Source organism: Pelophylax lessonae (assembly GCF_965119305.1).
Source record: "Pelophylax lessonae genome assembly, chromosome: 11".
NCBI lineage: Eukaryota > Metazoa > Chordata > Amphibia > Anura > Ranidae > Pelophylax > Pelophylax lessonae.
This window is the reverse complement of record NC_138778.1, coordinates 70,878,305-70,895,843: the sequence shown is the minus strand read 5'-3', so window position 1 is coordinate 70,895,843 and position 17,539 is coordinate 70,878,305. Positions and strand designations below refer to the sequence as shown.

At 50.4% G+C, this 17,539-nt stretch overlaps 1 protein-coding gene across 1 annotated transcript in view; it reads left to right on the top strand.

Moving 5' to 3' along the window:
* The first annotated feature begins 1,049 nt into the window (after positions 1 to 1,049).
* Positions 1,050 to 17,539, top strand: part of MRPL45 (mitochondrial ribosomal protein L45) — a 97,565-nt gene continuing 81,075 nt past the window's right edge. Inside the window, exon 1 of the mRNA XM_082272920.1 lies at positions 1,050 to 1,144. Coding sequence (XP_082129046.1) covers positions 1,115 to 1,144 — 30 coding nt within the window. The 5' untranslated portion in view covers positions 1,050 to 1,114. The remainder of the gene's footprint in view (positions 1,145 to 17,539) is intronic.

Sequence of the window (17,539 nt, the reverse complement as noted above, 5' to 3'; positions counted from 1 at the left end):
GTTGGAAGCGCTGAGTATTTGAGGCTTCTGTGCTCCCCTCTCATTGTCCCAAGTGTTCTCGCTGCTTGATTTCTCTTGGGTGCAGTTATGGGAGAACGGGGCGGATGTGAAATTAAAGCGGAGTTCCACTCAAAAGAGGAACTTCTGCTCATTTGCTTCCTCCCCCCCTCCGGTGCCACATTTGGCACCTTTCAGGGGGGAATGGGTACCTGTTTTTGGCAGGTACCCTTCCCCACTTCTGGGAGACGGTGCCGCGACACTGTCCTTCGGAAGTTTGGCCCCTTCCCCCGCCGCCAAGCCAATCCGAATGCACAGCGCGATACGCATTAGGCACCCGCCCATGAAGCCGCAAGGCTTCACTGCCGGGTTCCCTCACCGACAATGGAAACATAGTCTGCGGTGCTGACATTGCTGGATTCCAGGTCAGGTAAGTGTTCTAATATTAAAAGTCAGCAGCTGCACTGCAGTATGTGTACAGTATGTGTAGCTGCTGACTTTTAATTTTTGGAGGGGGGAGTCTGGAACACTGCTTTTAGTCAGTGGATGAAGAGTTCTCATTAGATAAACACACAAGGCATGATGCAAGGATGTAACACATAAAGGTGCTTACGGATTAGTGTTGGTTGGTGCAACACATAAAAAGCAAGTGGGTGAGAGCCAGGGGAAAGCTGCCAATCAGGGCTGTGTGTCAGTCAGCAGTGAACGGGTAGCTTCCAATCAGGGCTGTGTGTCACTTGGCAGTGGGCGGGGTAGCTTCCAATCAGGGCTCTGTGTCAGTCAGCAGTGGCCGGGGTAGCTTCCAATCAGGGCTCTGTGTCAGTCAGCAGTGAACGGGTAGCTTCCAATCAGGGCTGTGTGTCACTTGGCAGTGGGCGGGGTAGCTTCCAATCAGGGCTCTGTGTCACGCAGCAGTGGGCGGGGTAGCTTCCAATCAGGGCTGTGTGTCACTCAGCAGTGGGCGGGGTAGCTTCCAATCAGGGCTCTGTGTCAGTCAGCAGTGGGCGGGGTAGCTTCCAAACAGGGCTGTGTGTCACTCGGCAGTGGGCGGGGTAGCTTTAAAATTTACGCCAATGAAACGTAGTGGGGCGGAGTTACGCATTCGTGCGTCTTAAACATGGCGGCCTCCTGGAGCGTGTGTAGAACGGTGGGTGAAGCGGTAGTTGAAGGTTAATATAGGCAGCTATGCATAGGAGACGATTGTTGGTGGGTCAGTTGGGGGGTTTGCAGTGACTGCAGGTGCCGGTTGATGTGTGCCAGCTGACAGTGTGTGAGGATATAGTTGTGGGGTGGCCATAGTGAGTGAAGTACAGAGTGTGTGTATACAGAGAATAGGTGGAGATAGATTTTATGTGTGTGTGATTAAACTATGTTAGCTGGGGCTTGTAGTTCCACAGAATAGAGCTGCCACGTATCTGTAAAATGATTCCTTTTAGGATAATGTGCCTCCTACTGGGATTTTCCTGGATTTTGGTCCTTTTATAACTGATTTACCCACTTCAGCTCTGGAAGCCCCCCCCCTTCATGATCAGGGCTTTTTTTGCAATACAGCACTGCGATCTTTTAACTGACGATTGTGTGGTTGTGCGATGCTGTACCCAAATAACATTCATGTCTCCCCCCCCCCCCCCGCACAAAAAGAGCTCTTTTGGTGGTATTCAGAGTAAAGCTGTCCACATAGACCATCCCCCGCACGGCCGCCTCTCACCGCTGTCAGTCTGTGACCAGGAAGACTACCCTGCAGTAGAGCGATCTGAATTTGAGGCTTGGACCGCAGTGTGGAAGAGATGACGTAGATAGCGGTGTGAAGGATGGTCTATGTCAGTGGTTCTTAAAGCGGAGTTCCAGCCATTTCACTCACCTGTCCAACAGTCCAGCGATGCGGCCGCCCGAAGCCTCGATCCTCTCTCTCGGCGCCGGCATCACTGCTGTGGGCACCCGGCTGTGACAGTTTGCGGCTTCACAGCCGGGTACCCACTGCGCATGCGCGAGTCGCGCTGCGCGTCTTGATTGGCCGGCAATCTTCTGGGACCTCTGACCTGTCCCAGAAGATTGCAGGGAGGGAGGGGGAGAGGAGAACTTCCGCTCAGGGCGGCGCTCCGAGCGGAAGTGGGAGCGGGTACCTGTCAAAACTAGGTACCCGCTCCCCCCCCCCCCCCCAAAAAATGACATGCCAAATGTGGCATGTCAGGGGGTTAGAATACATAAAGCGGAAGTTCCACTTTTGGGTGGAACTCCGCTTTAACCTTGTTGGAGGTACTGAACCCCACCAGTTTCATATGCGCATTCACCGAACCCTTCTTAACCGGTTGCCGACCGCCGCACGACTATATACTGCGGCGGTCAGCCCCGGCCAGGCAGAGTGACGTATCGGTACGTCACTCGCCTGTCACTGACTTGCGAGCCTATAGCGAGCGGGCGCGCGCCCGCCGAGGCGCGCGCCCGCCGCGGCTCGTTCACAGGCAAGTCAGTGCGTGTGACCGGCGGACTCGATGTCCGCCAGTCACACTGCGATCGCTCCTGTGAAGGGAGAAAGACAGAGCAGCTTGTGTAAACAAGCTGCCTGTCAGTTCTCCCTGTGTAAAAGTAAAGATCTGACCGTTCTACTATGTAGAACGGTTGATCTTTGCTTTTACACCAATAGCAATGTCCCTACACAGTAGAAAGCACGCCCCTAGGACACACTTAACCCCTCCCTTCCCAATAAAGTTAACCCCTTCCCTGCCAGTGTCATTTTTGCAGTAACAGTGCATATGTATAGCACTGATTACTGCAGTAATGTCACTGGTAACCCCAAAAGTGTCAAAAATGTCAGTCAAGGGTCCGATCTGTCCGCCGCAATGTCGCAGTACCGAAAAAAAAATCGCAGATCGCCGCCATTACGCGTTAAAAAAAAAAACACCAAAAATGACAAAAATCTTTCTCTTTGTTAGTAAACGCGATAACTTTTGCGCAAACCAATCAAAATACGCTTTTTGCGATTTTTTTTACCAAACATAGGTAGCATAAAACAAATTGGCCGAAAAATGTTAAAAAATTTTGATTTTTACTTTTTTTTTTGGGGAATTTCATATAAAAAAATGTGAAAAATATTGTTATTTTTGCAAAATTTACGCTCTTTTTTTGTTTATAGCGCGTGATCAAAAAATCGCACAGGTGATCAAATACCACCAAAAGAAAGCTCTGTTTGTGGGAAAAAAAGGACGTCAAATTCGTTTAGGTACAGCGTCGCACGACCGCGCAATTGTCCGTTAAAGTCACGCAGTAAAAAATCGCAAAAAAACCCCTGGTCCTTTAGCAGCCAAATCCTCCGGGGCTTAAGTGGTTAATTGGAAAAATAAAATATGATTTTTTTTCAAATTCAAAACATAGGTATATATTTATTATACATAGGTGCACAAAATGAACAAAACCATTAAAAAAGGATTTTCACACAAAAACATAATAGTGAATGTTTACTGCAAATCAGTCAGGAGGCCACACATCAGTGGTTGGGAGGGCACACACTGGGGTGGGGGGGTTGGGAGGACATACCATGGGGTGTCAGGAGGGCACACACTGGGGGGGGGGGGGGTTGGGAAGGCATACCATGGGGTGTCAGGAGGGCACACACTGGGGGGGGGGTTGGGAAGGCATACCATGGGGTGTCAGGAGGGCACACACTGGGGTGGGTTGGGAGGACATACCATGGGGTGTCAGGAGGGCACACACTGGGGGGGGGGGGTTGGGAGGGCATACCATGGGGTGTCAGGAGGGCACACACTGGGGGGGGGGTTGGGAGGGCATACCTTGGGGTGTCAGGAGGGCACACATGGGGGGGTTGGGAGGGCATACCATGGGGTGTCAGGAGGGCACACCCCGGGGGGGGGGGGGTTGGGAAGGCATACCATGGGGTGTCAGGAGGGCACACACTGGGGGGGGGGGTTGGGAAGGCATACCATGGGGTGTCAGGAGGGCACACACTGGGGTGGGGGGGTTGGGAGGACATACCATGGGGTGTCAGGAGGGCACACACTGGGGGGGGGGGTTGGGAGGGCATACCATGGGGTGTCAGGAGGGCACACACTGGGGGGGGGGGGTTGGGAGGGCATACCTTGGGGTGTCAGGAGGGCACACACGGGGGGGTTGGGAGGGCATACCATGGGGTGTCAGGAGGGCACACACTGGGGGGGGGGGGGGGGGGTTGGGAGGGCATACCTTGGGGTGTCAGGAGGGCACACACCAGGGGGCATTCACAATGGTTTATTGAGCTAAATGAAAAGGACATGCATTTACATTTGTCAGCTAACAGCACCTCTATGCTAAGCTGCAGTAACTCAGCAGACGTAGCATAGAGGTGCTTGTAAACTAATCCACCATGTACAGCTAGCTGAGCCTACCTCCAGGAACATTCACTCGGCTCCCTCTGCTCAGCTGTTCACACTTCCCTCTTCCAGGCGGGCGCGATCTCCATGATCAGGTACATCCCCATCCCGCCCACTCAAGCAGCCTGCAGGAGATAGGCTGGAAATCTGCTGGGGGAGGTACAGGGGGCGGAGCGTCAAGTGTCTATGTGTAATGGCTGTGAGTTGTCCCGACCGCAGCTCTGATTTCCCGGGGTACGCTCGGCCTCACAATCAGTAATATTTTCTCGGGGGGATGAGCGGGGCATGTCATCACGAATCATATGAGTTGGGTGTGTGTTTTGACCTCCGCCGAAACCGCGAGACTGACTCACCGAACCCCTGGGGTTCGATCGAACCCAGGTTAAGAACCACTGGTCTATGTGGACATCCAGGATGCCTGCATACTTAAGCCCTGTACACATGTTCAGATAATCGGACGACTTATCGTTCGCATTTTGTTGCATGATCCTAACAGTGAATTCAACAATGCGTACTAAACGTATGATTTTTGACGTACGATTCGGGAAAAGCTTCCTGGTTGCTTAGCTACGTATCAGAAAACAATGGCAGCCAGGCTTTTTCCATGCTATTTTAGTGTTTCTGATCATGCGTGGTCTTTGTCGATCGATTTTTAGCGGACGCATAATCTACTGATGAAACGATTGTCGTTCGCGGGGCTATCATACGACAGAAGTTTTCCTGTTTGTCCCTTCAGATTTTGTTGGACCAACTGTCGTGATCGGCTGTGGAAAGCTGTGTACTAACGATCAGATTATTGTGTGATCAGGTCGAAAGCGAATTTTATCGGACGATTATCGGAACGTGTGACAGGGCATTAGATGTGCCTCTTTAATCATCAACTATGTGATTTGCTAAATGTTGTACCGTCATTAAATGTAACCATATTGCTACACTTAGGCCCCTTTCACAGAGGGAGTCCGGCGGCGGACTCGGTTTTTTTCAGCGGGGGATCGATCCGCCGGTCCGCCGCTGAGCAGGCGGATGGCAGCTCTGTCTCCCCGCTGTGTGCGGAGACAGAGCTGTCAGGTCCTCACTGTTCTCATCTGATTCCCCCATAGAGAACGGATCGCCTGTCCATTGTCATCCGATCTGATCCGATCCAGTTTCCATCCGTCCAGATTTGACAGACAAGATCGGATGTCAGCGGACATGTGTCCGCTGACATCCGATGCCCCATAGAGATGCATGGGGAATCCATTCAGATCCGCCTGAAAAACTGACAGGTGGATCTGAACGGTCAATATGCAAAAAGGGAAAAGGGATGATCCCACCGCTCCAAAACAATCCGCAGAGCTGTGATCCCAGAAGGCTAGGGAAAACCCATGCAGGGTGCTGGCTAAGGTCCAAAGCCCCGGAAAGTACAAACGTGCAAGAAGAGCGGATGCGGCACTTCCAAATGTAGGAAATCGTGGAGTTTATTGCACATAAAATAATCCGACATAGACCATAGGACAACACACCATTCAGCAAACGCGTTTCACCTGATAGTCTGAACGGTCCACTAGTGTGAAAGGGGCTTTAGGCTGCATTCACACCTGAGCGTATCGTTTTCAGGCATTTTTTTGGGCATTTCGGAACTTCAGAGGTGAGTATTTTATGAGCTGAAAAACGCTCAGGTAAGAACAGGGCCTTAGGCCCTGGCCCCGTTCACACTTGAGCATTTTTTAGCTCGTAAAACGCTCATCCCTGAAGTCTGAAAACACCCAACAAGCAAAAATCCATTTATTTCAATGTCCCCTGTTCACACATGAGCGTTTTGTTGCCCGAAACTCAAACACATGAGCTTCTTTTTTGGCTGATTACAAGCGTTTTTGTTATGCCCCATACACACGTGCAGATTATCTGCAGACTTCTGTCTGCAGACTTACCAAAACCATATAATATGAGGTCAAACCTAAACACTTTCAATTTGTTTGCAATCCGGCAGGCCCTTGCACTACATAGAAAAGGTAAGTCTGCAGACAAAAGTCTGCAGATAATCTGCACGTGTGTATGGGGCATTAGATGTCAATGCCTGCCTCCAAACACCTGCAAAAAACACCTGAAAAAAGGCCTGAAAAACCCCCCAAAAAAACACCTGAAAACGATACGCTCAGGTGTGAATGGAGCCATAGTGCCGGTTCACACTGAAGTGGCACGACTTCGGGGGCGACCTGTGAAGTCGCGTGCACCACGACTTGCACGGACTTCATAAAATGAATGTCTATGCAAGTCGCTCCAGGTCGCCCCGAAGTAGTACATGACCCTTTTTCTAAGTCGGAGCGACTTGTGTCGCTCCTATTAGAACCGTTCCCATAGCACACAATGGACCGTGACGGTGCACTACTTGTCAGGCTGACCAAGTCGCCTGACAAGTCGTACCAGTGTGAACCGGCACTCAGAGGCGCCTCTCTTCTCTTTTATACTCAGTTGTGGCATGAAGGCAGCCGATACCAGTCCTGCTGATGGGTAAGGACCTTCTACGGCCCTGTCCAGTTTTCCTAAAGTAACTGCCTCTCTCATGAAATCTCCCCTATGCTCTTGAGACTGTGCTTGGTTACACAGCAAACCTTCTGGCAATGGAACGTATTGATGAGCCATCCTGGAGGAGTTGGACTGCCTGTGTAACCTCTATAGGGTCCAGGTATCGCCTCATGCTACCAGTAGTGACACTGACCCTAGCCGAATGCATAACTAGTGAAAAACAGTCAGAAAAGATGAGTAGGGAAAAAATGTCAGTGGCCTCTACCTGTAAAACCATTCCTGTTTTGGGGGGGGGGGTTATCTTTTTGTTGCCCATCTAGTGCGCCTGTTAATTTCATTAACACCAAAGCAACTGAAACTGATTAACAACCCCCTTTGATACAACTGACCAGATCAGTATCCCAGGAGTTTATTTGACTTGATACTATGCTCTAAATAAAAAATGTTCCTTTAATTGTTTTGAGCAGTGTATTTTATATACCTGCATTACACACAGGGTGATATTTCCAGCATTTCTCTTTTTAAATTTTGATTATTATGGCTTACAGCTAGTGAAAACCCAAAATTCAGTATCTCAGAAAATTAGAATATTACATAAATTGGCTTACTTGAAACTTTGGCTTACTGAAAAGTATGTCCATGTACAATATATTATGCACTCAATACTTGGTTTGGGCTCCTTTTGTAAGAATTACTGCCATCAATGCAGTGTGGCATGGAGGCGATCAGCCTGTGGCACTGCTGAGGTGTTAAGGAAGCCCAGGTTGCTTTGACAGTGGCCTTCAGTTCATCTGCATTGTTGGAGCTGGAATCTCTCATCTTCCCCTGGACAATACCCCACAGATTCTCGATTGGGTTTAGGTCAGTTTGCTGGCCAATCAAGCACAGTGATACCATCATGATTAAACCAGGTATTGGTACTTTTGGCAGTGTGGGCAGGTGCCATGTCCTGCTGGAAAATGAAATCCGCATCTCCATAAAGCTGATCAGCAGAGGGAAGCATGAAGTGCTCTAGAATTTCTGGTAGAGGGCTGGGATGACTTTGGACTTGATAAAACACAGTGGACCAACACTAGTAGATGACATGGCTCCCCAAATCATCACTGACTGGAAAATGTTCCATTTCATTTGGAAATCAAGGTCCCAGAGTCTGGAGGAAGAGTGGAGAGGCACAGAATCCGAGCTGCATGAGGTCCACTGTTATGTTTCCACAGTCATTGATGAAAATTACAGTTGCGTAGTAGCTGTTCTGACCCCAAATTTTTTAGTTAACTATAGACTTGGAGCAATATACAGATGGGCAAAGTCTGAGAAGAGTCTGGAGTACTTATCTGCTCACTTGTTGGAGATCTGGGACAAACCATATTAAAGTAACAGGATTAGCGTGACAATTGGGCAACAAGCATTTTCTAGGGTACCTGATGATGATGAAAGGCCAACTCCAAGTTTCCATCAAAATAGATTTACTTTCGTTAGTCTCTGGCTGAAGGCTGCTATCCCACTGATCTGTTTTTCTTCCGCTTGTGCGTTTAAGCCAGGGCTCGACAAACCCGGGCGCCAGGTCGCATTTGCGACTAGAATTAGCGACCTGGCGCCTGGGGTGCCCTGCATAGGGTGTCCTGTCCCTTTTGAGCCCCCCACCTTCTCCTCGAGTGCACGGACTTCCGCGCTGTCCAAAAATTGAGGCCCCGGCTTTTCGGCCTTCTTCTGTGAGATGAGAAAGGCTAGGGGAACTGGCGCCCTCTTGTGGTGGCCGGGAGTAATGCATGTTCTTAATGCCTTTCCATCTCCTTCCAAAGAGGAAATGAGAGGAAAGTTTTTTTAAGGCTTCATCTCTCTGTCCAGTTACCTTTGCTTAAAGGTAAGTGGACAGGGAGTATGGTTATTATTATTTATTTATTTTTTAAATGTAAAAAAAATTAAATAATTTTTTCTTTTTTTTTTTTTTTTTAATTATTAAAAAAAAATAAGTTTTTTTTTTCCAATTCTTATTAAAAAAAAAAAAAAAAAAAAAGATAGATTATATATATATATATATATCAATCTATCAATCTTTTTTTTTTTTTTTCCTCATCGCCATGCCACAGCCGAAGGCCCCTTTCACACGGGCTGTCTGATCAGGTCCGCCTGTCAGTTTTTCAGGCAGACCTGATCGGACCCTTCATTCTCCTCTATGGAGCAGTAATCTGCCGCCATCTGATCCTGTCCGCCAAAAACAGACGGATGGTGGTTCTATTTTCTATCCATCCCGTGGATCGGATCAGATGGCATCGGATGGAAAGAGACAGACAGTCTGTTTCCACCCAATTGCGCTATAGAGGAGAGTGGAGTTCTAGTCATATTTATTTGTAAATTTAGTATCCGTTTTATTAAATAAAGCTTGGTTGTAAGCCCCGGTTCACACTTATGCGATGCGGGAAGGCTGCGAATTCGCAGCCTGTTCCCGCATTGCAAGCGCGCCCCTGGCAGTTCACACTGCCATATGCGATACGCTGGGGGTGTCAATGTAATCTTAATGACACCCCCAGTTTGATCGCATATCGCAGTGCGATCTTGCAGTTCGCACAGGATCGGATCGCACAAATGTGAACCGCTGTGCAATCCGATCCTGATGCGGCTGCAAAAAAGGGTCCTGAGCGTCTTTGCTGCGGGTGCGGTGCGAATTTAGCCATACAAAGTGTATGGCTAAACTCGCACCGCACAGCCAATCGCATGTAATGAAGGAGCAGTGCGCTCCGATATTACATGCGATCGCCGCATGAGTGTGAACCGGCACTTAGTTTAAAAAAAAAAAACTGGCTCCTAACTTTTTTAGCTGGCTCCTAGATTTCAGGCAAATTTGTCAAGCCCTGGTTTAAGCCTTTGTTCACATTTAATGCGGGTTTGTAATTGTGTGAGTTCAGCTGAACTCGATTTCAAGCTCTCATTTCAGTGCGAGTTCAGTGGCGATTTGAAAGACATCTGTGCGGGTTATACAGATGTCTATTGAAATCGCCCCCAAAGTCACCAAAAGTAGTGCAGGGACTACTTTTGAAAATTGGTGCAGCGATGTAAAGTCTGCCCGCACCGATTGGCTGCTATTTGGCATGCGCTGATGTAAACTTGGGCACCTTTATAAAAAAAAAAATTAAATAAATGCACATTATTTTGCTGGTAAAAAAAAATATGCATTTATTTATATTTTGTTAGGGACCTGTAAAGCACAGCAGATCGTGGGTGTAATGCCATGGTCCTGCAGACTGGCTGTGTATCTGTTTGCCCGTACTTCTGATACGAGCAAGCAATTACACTTGGGACAGGAAGCTCAATGAACTACCACAGTGTCAACAGCGCCGTGGTAGTTCATTGAGAACTACAAGCTGACATCTGCATGGCTGTAGTTTTTACATTCACAGAACATTGTGAATGGATGATGCAGGGGGGGGCGGAGACCCGCACACAACCAAGTCTTTTTTTTTTAGATTGTGACAGCTAGCCGGGAGAGAAGAATTCCCGCTAGCTGTCAGAACGGGCGAGACCGGCGGCTGCTGCATATATAACGTGTTAACACCCTGAATATGGGTGTAACATGTTACAAAAGGTGAACTTATCCTTTAAAAGAAAAACACATACCCATAAATTCCTTCACACTGATCAGTTGTGGGTTTGCTGCATTTTGTAAAATCCTGCTTGCTGTATGTTTGGCGGTTAAAAAAAAAAAAAAAAAAACGCACCTCCCTATTGAGATGATTAGAAACTGCATCAAAAATGCATCTAACAAAGAAACTCTCACCAAGAAGTGCTTAGGGCTGTGATAAAAAAATACTAGTCCCATTGCAAAAAATTGTCAAAAGGAATGTACAGTTTATTAACATAAACGGGGAAAAATCGTCATGTGCTGTGCACTTCCCTAACCCTGAAAACAAGCTGGGTGCTCTGACCAATGGATGGAGCTGAGTAAGAGCCAATCCTGCAGCTGTCACAGAAAAAACTGGGGGTGCTGAAGGGAAAAGGACAAGCTGCTCCCTGTGTTACTGACCCCAGGAGCTGTGGACTGTTAGGCATACGATGGGTGTTACTGACCCCAGGAGCTGTGGACTGTTAGGCATACGATGGGTGTTACTGACCCCAGGAGCTGTGGACTGTTAGGCATACCATGGGTGTTGCTGACCCCAGGAGCTGTGGACTGTTAGGCATACCATAGGTGTTACTGACCCCAGGAGCTGTGGACTGTTAGGCATACCATGGGTGTTATTTACCGCAGGAGCTGTGGACTGTTAGGCATACCATGGGTGTTACTGACCCCAGGAGCTGTGGACTGTTAGGCATACCATGGGTGTTACTGACCCCAGGAGCTGTGGACTGTTAGGCATACCATGGGTGTTAGTGACCCCAGGAGCTGTGAACTGTTAGGCATTCCATGGGTGTTACTGACCCCAGGAGCTGTGGACTGTTAGGCATGCCATGGGTGTTACTGACCCCAGGAGCTGTGGACTGTTAGGCATTACATAGGTGTTACTGACCCCAGGAGCTTTGGACTGTTAGGCATACCATGGGTGTTACTGACCCCAGGAACTGTGGGCTGTTAGGCATACCATGGGGTGAGGAGGCAGAGGGAAGACCGATGGCGGTGGAGCCTAACGCTGCAGCCGGAGGATGACGTCACTGTTGTGAGTCGACAGACACTGCGATGGTATGGGGCGGGTCGCCCTTGGCCGCTGGAGGCACTGTGTGTGTGCCAGAGCTTGGACGGGGCCGAACGAGCTGCTGGGGGCACTATGTGCCATTGATCTTGACAGAAATGTGAGAGGGAACCTCAGGGCATCCACAGAGGCGCTGTGTGCCTGTTGGATCCGTCAGTGATATGGGGGAATGTGGAGGGAACTTGCTGTCAGCCCCTGAAGGCACAGTGTGCCTATACTGAACAGAAAGGCAGGGAAAAATAGGTAGCATGAGATGGTGGTGTCCCTCCCTTCCCTTTCTCATGCTACCAGTTTTTTTTCCCTGGCATCCTCTTTCCCGAGGATGATCCTCTCTGGCAGCTACTTCTTTTTGTCTCTGGAAACACGCCAAAACGCTTTCGCGTTTTACCGCACTTTTGTACTGGAGCATTGTGAAAGTAGCCTTAGGAGCAAAAATAAAGAAAATATTAACGCCTAAGCCCAATTTTGCAACTTTGACATGTGTTTAGTAAAACTACATATTATCACAACTACTTTGTGCATCCAGGTGGATTATACCTTGGTGTTTTTTTTTTTTTTTAATAGACAAATTGGGCTTTCATTTGGTGATAAATGGTAATGGATATCTCCTGATAGATATATATATTTCTCTTACGTCCTCCGACAGTCGCCGCCTCTCCATATTCGTCACTATGGGGTTATTGACCTTTTCTCCGTAGGAGTAGCTAGGCAACAGAATATGTCAATATTAAAAGCTTTTAGCATATCCCACCCCCAGGGGGTGGTCCCCTCAGTCAATACCCTCCTGCTTCCTGTATCCATACCTCAGTTTCATTGTCTAGCTATCAGGAGTAGCAGGCTGTTTCTGTGCTGGGGCTTTTTGTCTCAGCCTTTATCTTCTTTTTTTGATTTTATTTGAGTTTTTTTCTCTCTCTTTACTTAGCTGTTACTTTTTTCAGCATTAGTTAGTTCTTCTGATGAAGAGGATCGTGCGGGCTGGGTCTCGGGCTGGCCCCCCTGGTCGCAGGTTGTGGGCCAGTGGCTTCCCAGCCTGCCATCGAGCGTTCAGTCAGGTTTTTTCCTGGCATGTGTGAACGACCCATCCCTGTTCGCTGCAGGGATGCTGCGGTGAGGTGGCTACCTCACTGGACGCCATGCGGTTTCGCACCGCAGTTCTCCTGCGTCCTGGCTGCGACTCTCCCTGTCTTTTGTGCAGCGGCTTGATCGCTTGTGCGGGCTCCCCACGCCGTTCGCAAGGTAAGTGTACTCTGTGTGGGGACCTGTCTGTTTAGTGGGTGTCAGTCTGGGACTGTGTAACCCTGCATTCTGTACACACTATTGGGCTCCCTGTCTGGTTTGCTGCTTCTGTGGGCTGCAAGGAGGGGGGCCATCCTGCACTGTGCTGTGTTGCAAGTGGGGTATTTTCTCTGTGTGACAGGCTGTATGCTGTGGGGCATGGTGTGAGACATGTTATGCATACATGCGGCGGCCGCTGCTGCGGTCCGCCATTTTTTTATTATAGCATATGCTGGCCATTACTGTGTTTGGAGAGCGGCGTTTTTGGCGCCAAGCGCCGCCATTTTGGCGGCGATCGCTCAGACCACATGTCAGCACTGCATGCTCTGCCTTTGCAGTCCCCCACCGGCGGCCATGTTTGTGGAGCCTTTCATAGGCTTTATAGGAGCGGTCTGTATTACATCACTTCCTTTGCCCTGAGACCAGCGATCGATGCAGCAGCCTGAGGGATCTCTCCAGGTTTACCTTCCTTATTCCTGTATTCCTTGCCTAAGTTTGTTGTACTTCTCCCTGTGGGAGTCGGTGTGTGCTGTGTGTGTGCGGTGGGCTACGCTGCCGTGCTCTTAAAGGGACAGTACCCCTTTTTTCCTGCAAACTTTTGGGGCATGGATTCTCAGGAAAGCAAATTTCCTCCCACTTTAGTGGGGCGCCAAGGGTCTGCTGCTTCCCCCGAGGGGGGCGATTTGGCTACCATTGTGGCTAACCTAGCGGCTCAGGTGCAGATGCTTGTGGCTGCTCAATCCACAAAACGGCCCAGAGTTTCAATTTCCTCTGATTCAGAGGGCGATGGTGATGGGGCTGCTATGGCTGGGATCCCCTTATCGGGGTCCCGTTCGTCCCTGGACCTTGCAGGGTCGGAAGGGGAGGCGGAGGTTGACGGGGTTGATGATTCCCCCCCTGGCTCGTCTGAAGAGCTTGCAATCATGGATGATTTGGTTGCTTCTATCAAACAAACGCTGCATTTGCAGGATGAACCATGTCCTCCTGCCGTCCTGGCCTCTTATGGGACGCAGCGGAGACGAAAATCATCGCAGGTTTTGCCTTGCACTGAGGATTTTCAGCGCGCTGTTAGTGAACAATGGCGCAATATAAAGAAGCCTTTTGCTGTGCCAAGTAGGTTCAAGCTGCGTTATCCCTTCACACCCGCCACTGATGAACGTTGGTGTGTGCCGCCTCCGGTGGATCACGCGGTGACGGTTTTGAATAAATCTACTGCGATTCCGGCGGAGGATACCCCGGTGTTCCGGGACCCCACGGACAGGAGACTGGAGTCTCTCGCCCGCCATACTTACTCGGTTACCGGTTCCATGCTAAAAGCTATTTTTGCTTTCCTTATGGCAGCTCAGGCTGTCGCGGATTGGACGCAGGTGCTCAGGCGCGTCCTGATGGCTGATTCTGCCCCGCCGACAACGTTGGCTATGGTGGATCAAATTCATCAGGGTGTCATGTATTTGTGTGATGCGGACTTAGATGTAATTCCTTTGGCTGCACGTGTGCACAGCGTGGCGGTGTTGACACGCCGCTTGATTTGGCTGAAATGTTGGTCTGTAGACCAATCTTCTCGCAAAACTTTAGCTAATCTACCCTATACGGGATCTCGCCTTTTTGGCGACTCCTTGGATACGCTGATAAAGGGGATCTCTGGGGGTAAGAGCACGCTCTTGCCCCAGTCTCACAAGGCTAAGGTTGCTCAAGGTAAGAAGCATGCTTCGTTTAGACCCTCTCAGGGGTCCTTTCGTGCCTTTCGGTTGCACTATAAGGGTAAACCCTTCAAAGGTCAAGGCCCCAAAAAGAAGCCGTGGACAGGTAAGCAGATGTCCGGCCAGTCCGGGTCCGCTGCCCATAACAATGCGGCCTGAAGGGGCGCCCTCACCCAGTTCTGGGGTGGGGGGACGTTTGCTCGGTTTTCTTCAACCCTGGCTGGCCCGCGTTCGGGACAGGTGGGTTCAGGAGATCGTTCGGTCTGGTTACAAGATCGAGTTTCTCTCTCGGCCGGCGAGCAGATTTTTTCCCTCAAATCTTCAACTGTCTCCGGAGCGTTTGCGAGATCTGCACCTGGCGGTGCGGGACCTGCGGGCTCAGGGAGTGGTGGTTCCGGTGCCTCATCGGGACAGATTTCGTGGGTTTTATTCCAATCTGTTCACTGTGCCCAGAAAGGAGGGCAAGGTACGTCCAATTCTGGCCTTAAAAGCTCTGAACCGCTTTGTGCGGGTTCGCAAGTTCCGCATGGAATCCCTGCGCTCGGTGGTGGCTGCTCTAGTTCCGGGAGAATTCATGGCATCCATCGATTTTGAAGGATGCGTACCTTCACATCCCCATTTTCGAGGGTCACCAGAGGTACCTTCGATTCGCCATTGCGGAGGATCATTACCAATTCGTGGCGCTGCCTTTTGGTCTCGCTTCGGCTCCGCGGGTGTTCACCAAGGTGCTTGCACCGGTTCTGGCTTTATTGAGAGCCCAGGGCATCTCGGTCCTGGGGTATCTGGACGACATTCTGGTTCGGTCTGCGACCAGTCAGGGTCTGGTGAAGGACCTGTCCGTCACAATGCAAACTCTACAGGAGTTTGGTTGGACGATAAACTTTCCAAAATCGACGCTGTGCCCGTCGGTTCGTCTTCCCTACCTGGGAATGATCCTGGACTCTGTTCAGGCGAAGGTCTTCCTGCCGGAAGACAAACTCAGGACACTTCAGGAAGAAGTCAGGTCCCTCCGGGACGTTCCGTCCTCATCCCTCCGGTCGGGCATGAGGTGTCTGGGTTTGATGGTCTCGGCTTTCGAGGCGATTCCCTTTGCCCAGTTTCACACGAGGGGTCTCCAGGCGGAGATCCTGTCCAGGTGGGACGGGCGACCACAATCTCTGGATCTTCAGATCTCGTTGAGCCCTCGCACCAGAAGGGATCTTCTGTGGTGGCTACAGTTCCCGGCGGTGTCGGGGGGCAAGTCTTTTCGTCCTCTTTCGTGGACGGTGATCACCACGGATGCCAGCCTGTCGGGCTGGGGTGGTGTTCTGGGCGTTCTGTCCGCCCAGGGTACTTGGTCGGAGGGGGAATCCTCCCTTCCGATAAACATTCTGGAATTGCGGGCGATAAATCTCTGCCTTCGACGTTGGACGGACAGGCTTCAGGGCCGTCCGGTTCGGGTGCAGACGGACAATGCCACAGCGGTGGCCTACATAAACCACCAAGGGGGCACCAGGAGTTGTGCGCGAAGTGGGGTCTCCCAGATGTGGACCTGTTCGCGTCTCGTCTGAACAACAAGGTGGGAAGGTTCGTGGCAAGGACGCGCGATCCTCAGGCAGACGCGTCGGACGCGTTAGTGGCTCCGTGGCATCAGTATCGACTGATGTATGCATTCCCACCGATTCAGTTACTATCCAGGTTCCTTCGCAGGTTGTCCTCGGAAGCGCTCACGGTGATTCTGGTGGCGCCAGACTGGCCTCGCCAGTCTTGGTACGCAGACCTCGTGAATCTGGCGGTCGACGCTCCTTGGCGTCTGCCTCTTCGAGAAGATCTTCTGTCTCAAGGACCGATATTCCATCCTGCTTTACAGTCGCTGGCTTTGACGGCCTGGCTGTTGAAAGGTCCTGAGGGATAGGGGTCTGTCCCCGGAGGTCATTCATACTTTGATCAACGCTAGAAAGACTTCTTCGGGGAAGGTTTACTACCGTACTTGGAAGGCCTATTTTGCCTGGTGTGAGTCCAGGGGGTTTTCCCCTCGCTCATACTCGGTATCTAGGGTGTTGTCTTTCCTTCAAACGGGTGTGGACCAGCGTTTGGCGTTGGCCACGATTAAGGGTCAGATTTCTGCGCTGGCCGTTCTTTTTCAACGCCCTGTGGCGTCTAATTCTTTGGTTAGCACTTTTGTTCAAGGGGTGCGACACCTGGTCCCTCCTAGGAGGGAGCCTTTGCCTCCATGGGACTTGAACCTCGTTCTGTCCGTGTTGCAACATGCTCCCTTTGAAAAGATCAGGGAGATCTCGTTGCCTCTGTTGTCCAAGAAGGTCGCTTTTTTGGTGGCGATCACTTCGGCTCGCAGAGTGTCGGAGCTGGCAGCCTTGTCCTGCAGGTCTCCGTATCTGGTGATTCACTTGGATAAGGTGGTCTTGCGACCTAACCCTTCTTTTCTTCCGAAAAGGATATCGGAATTTCATCTCAATGAGGACATTGTCTTGCCTTCACTTTGCGCGAAGCCTAAGCATCCGAAGGAGGTGGATTTACATTCCTTGGATGTTGTTCGGGCGATCAGGGTTTACCTGTCAGCGACTAAATCTTTTCGCAAGACGGATTCTCTTTTTGTCCTTCCAGAGGGTCCTCGGAAGGGCATGGCGGCGTCGGCTTCTACCATCGCCAAATGGATCAGACAGACTATTGAGCAGGCATATGCTTTGAAGGGAAAAGTTCCCCCTATGCCTGTGAAGGCGCACTCTACCAGATCTCTGAGTACGTCTTGGGCCTGTCATCATCGGGCCTCTGTGGCCCAGGTGTGTAAGGCGGCGACTTGGTCGTCCGTTCACACCTTCTCAAAGTTCTACAAAGTGGATGTTCAGGCATCGGCAGATGCTTCCTTTGGCCGCAAGGTTCTTAGTGCGGCAGTACCTTAGGGTCCTTTATTTTTGGGCCCTTGGCTGTTTTGGAATGTTTTTATCCCTGGGTTATTTGTTCTTCCTGGGTTGTTGCTCCTGTTGAGCAAAGTTTTTTCATGCTGCCCAGCTGGTTT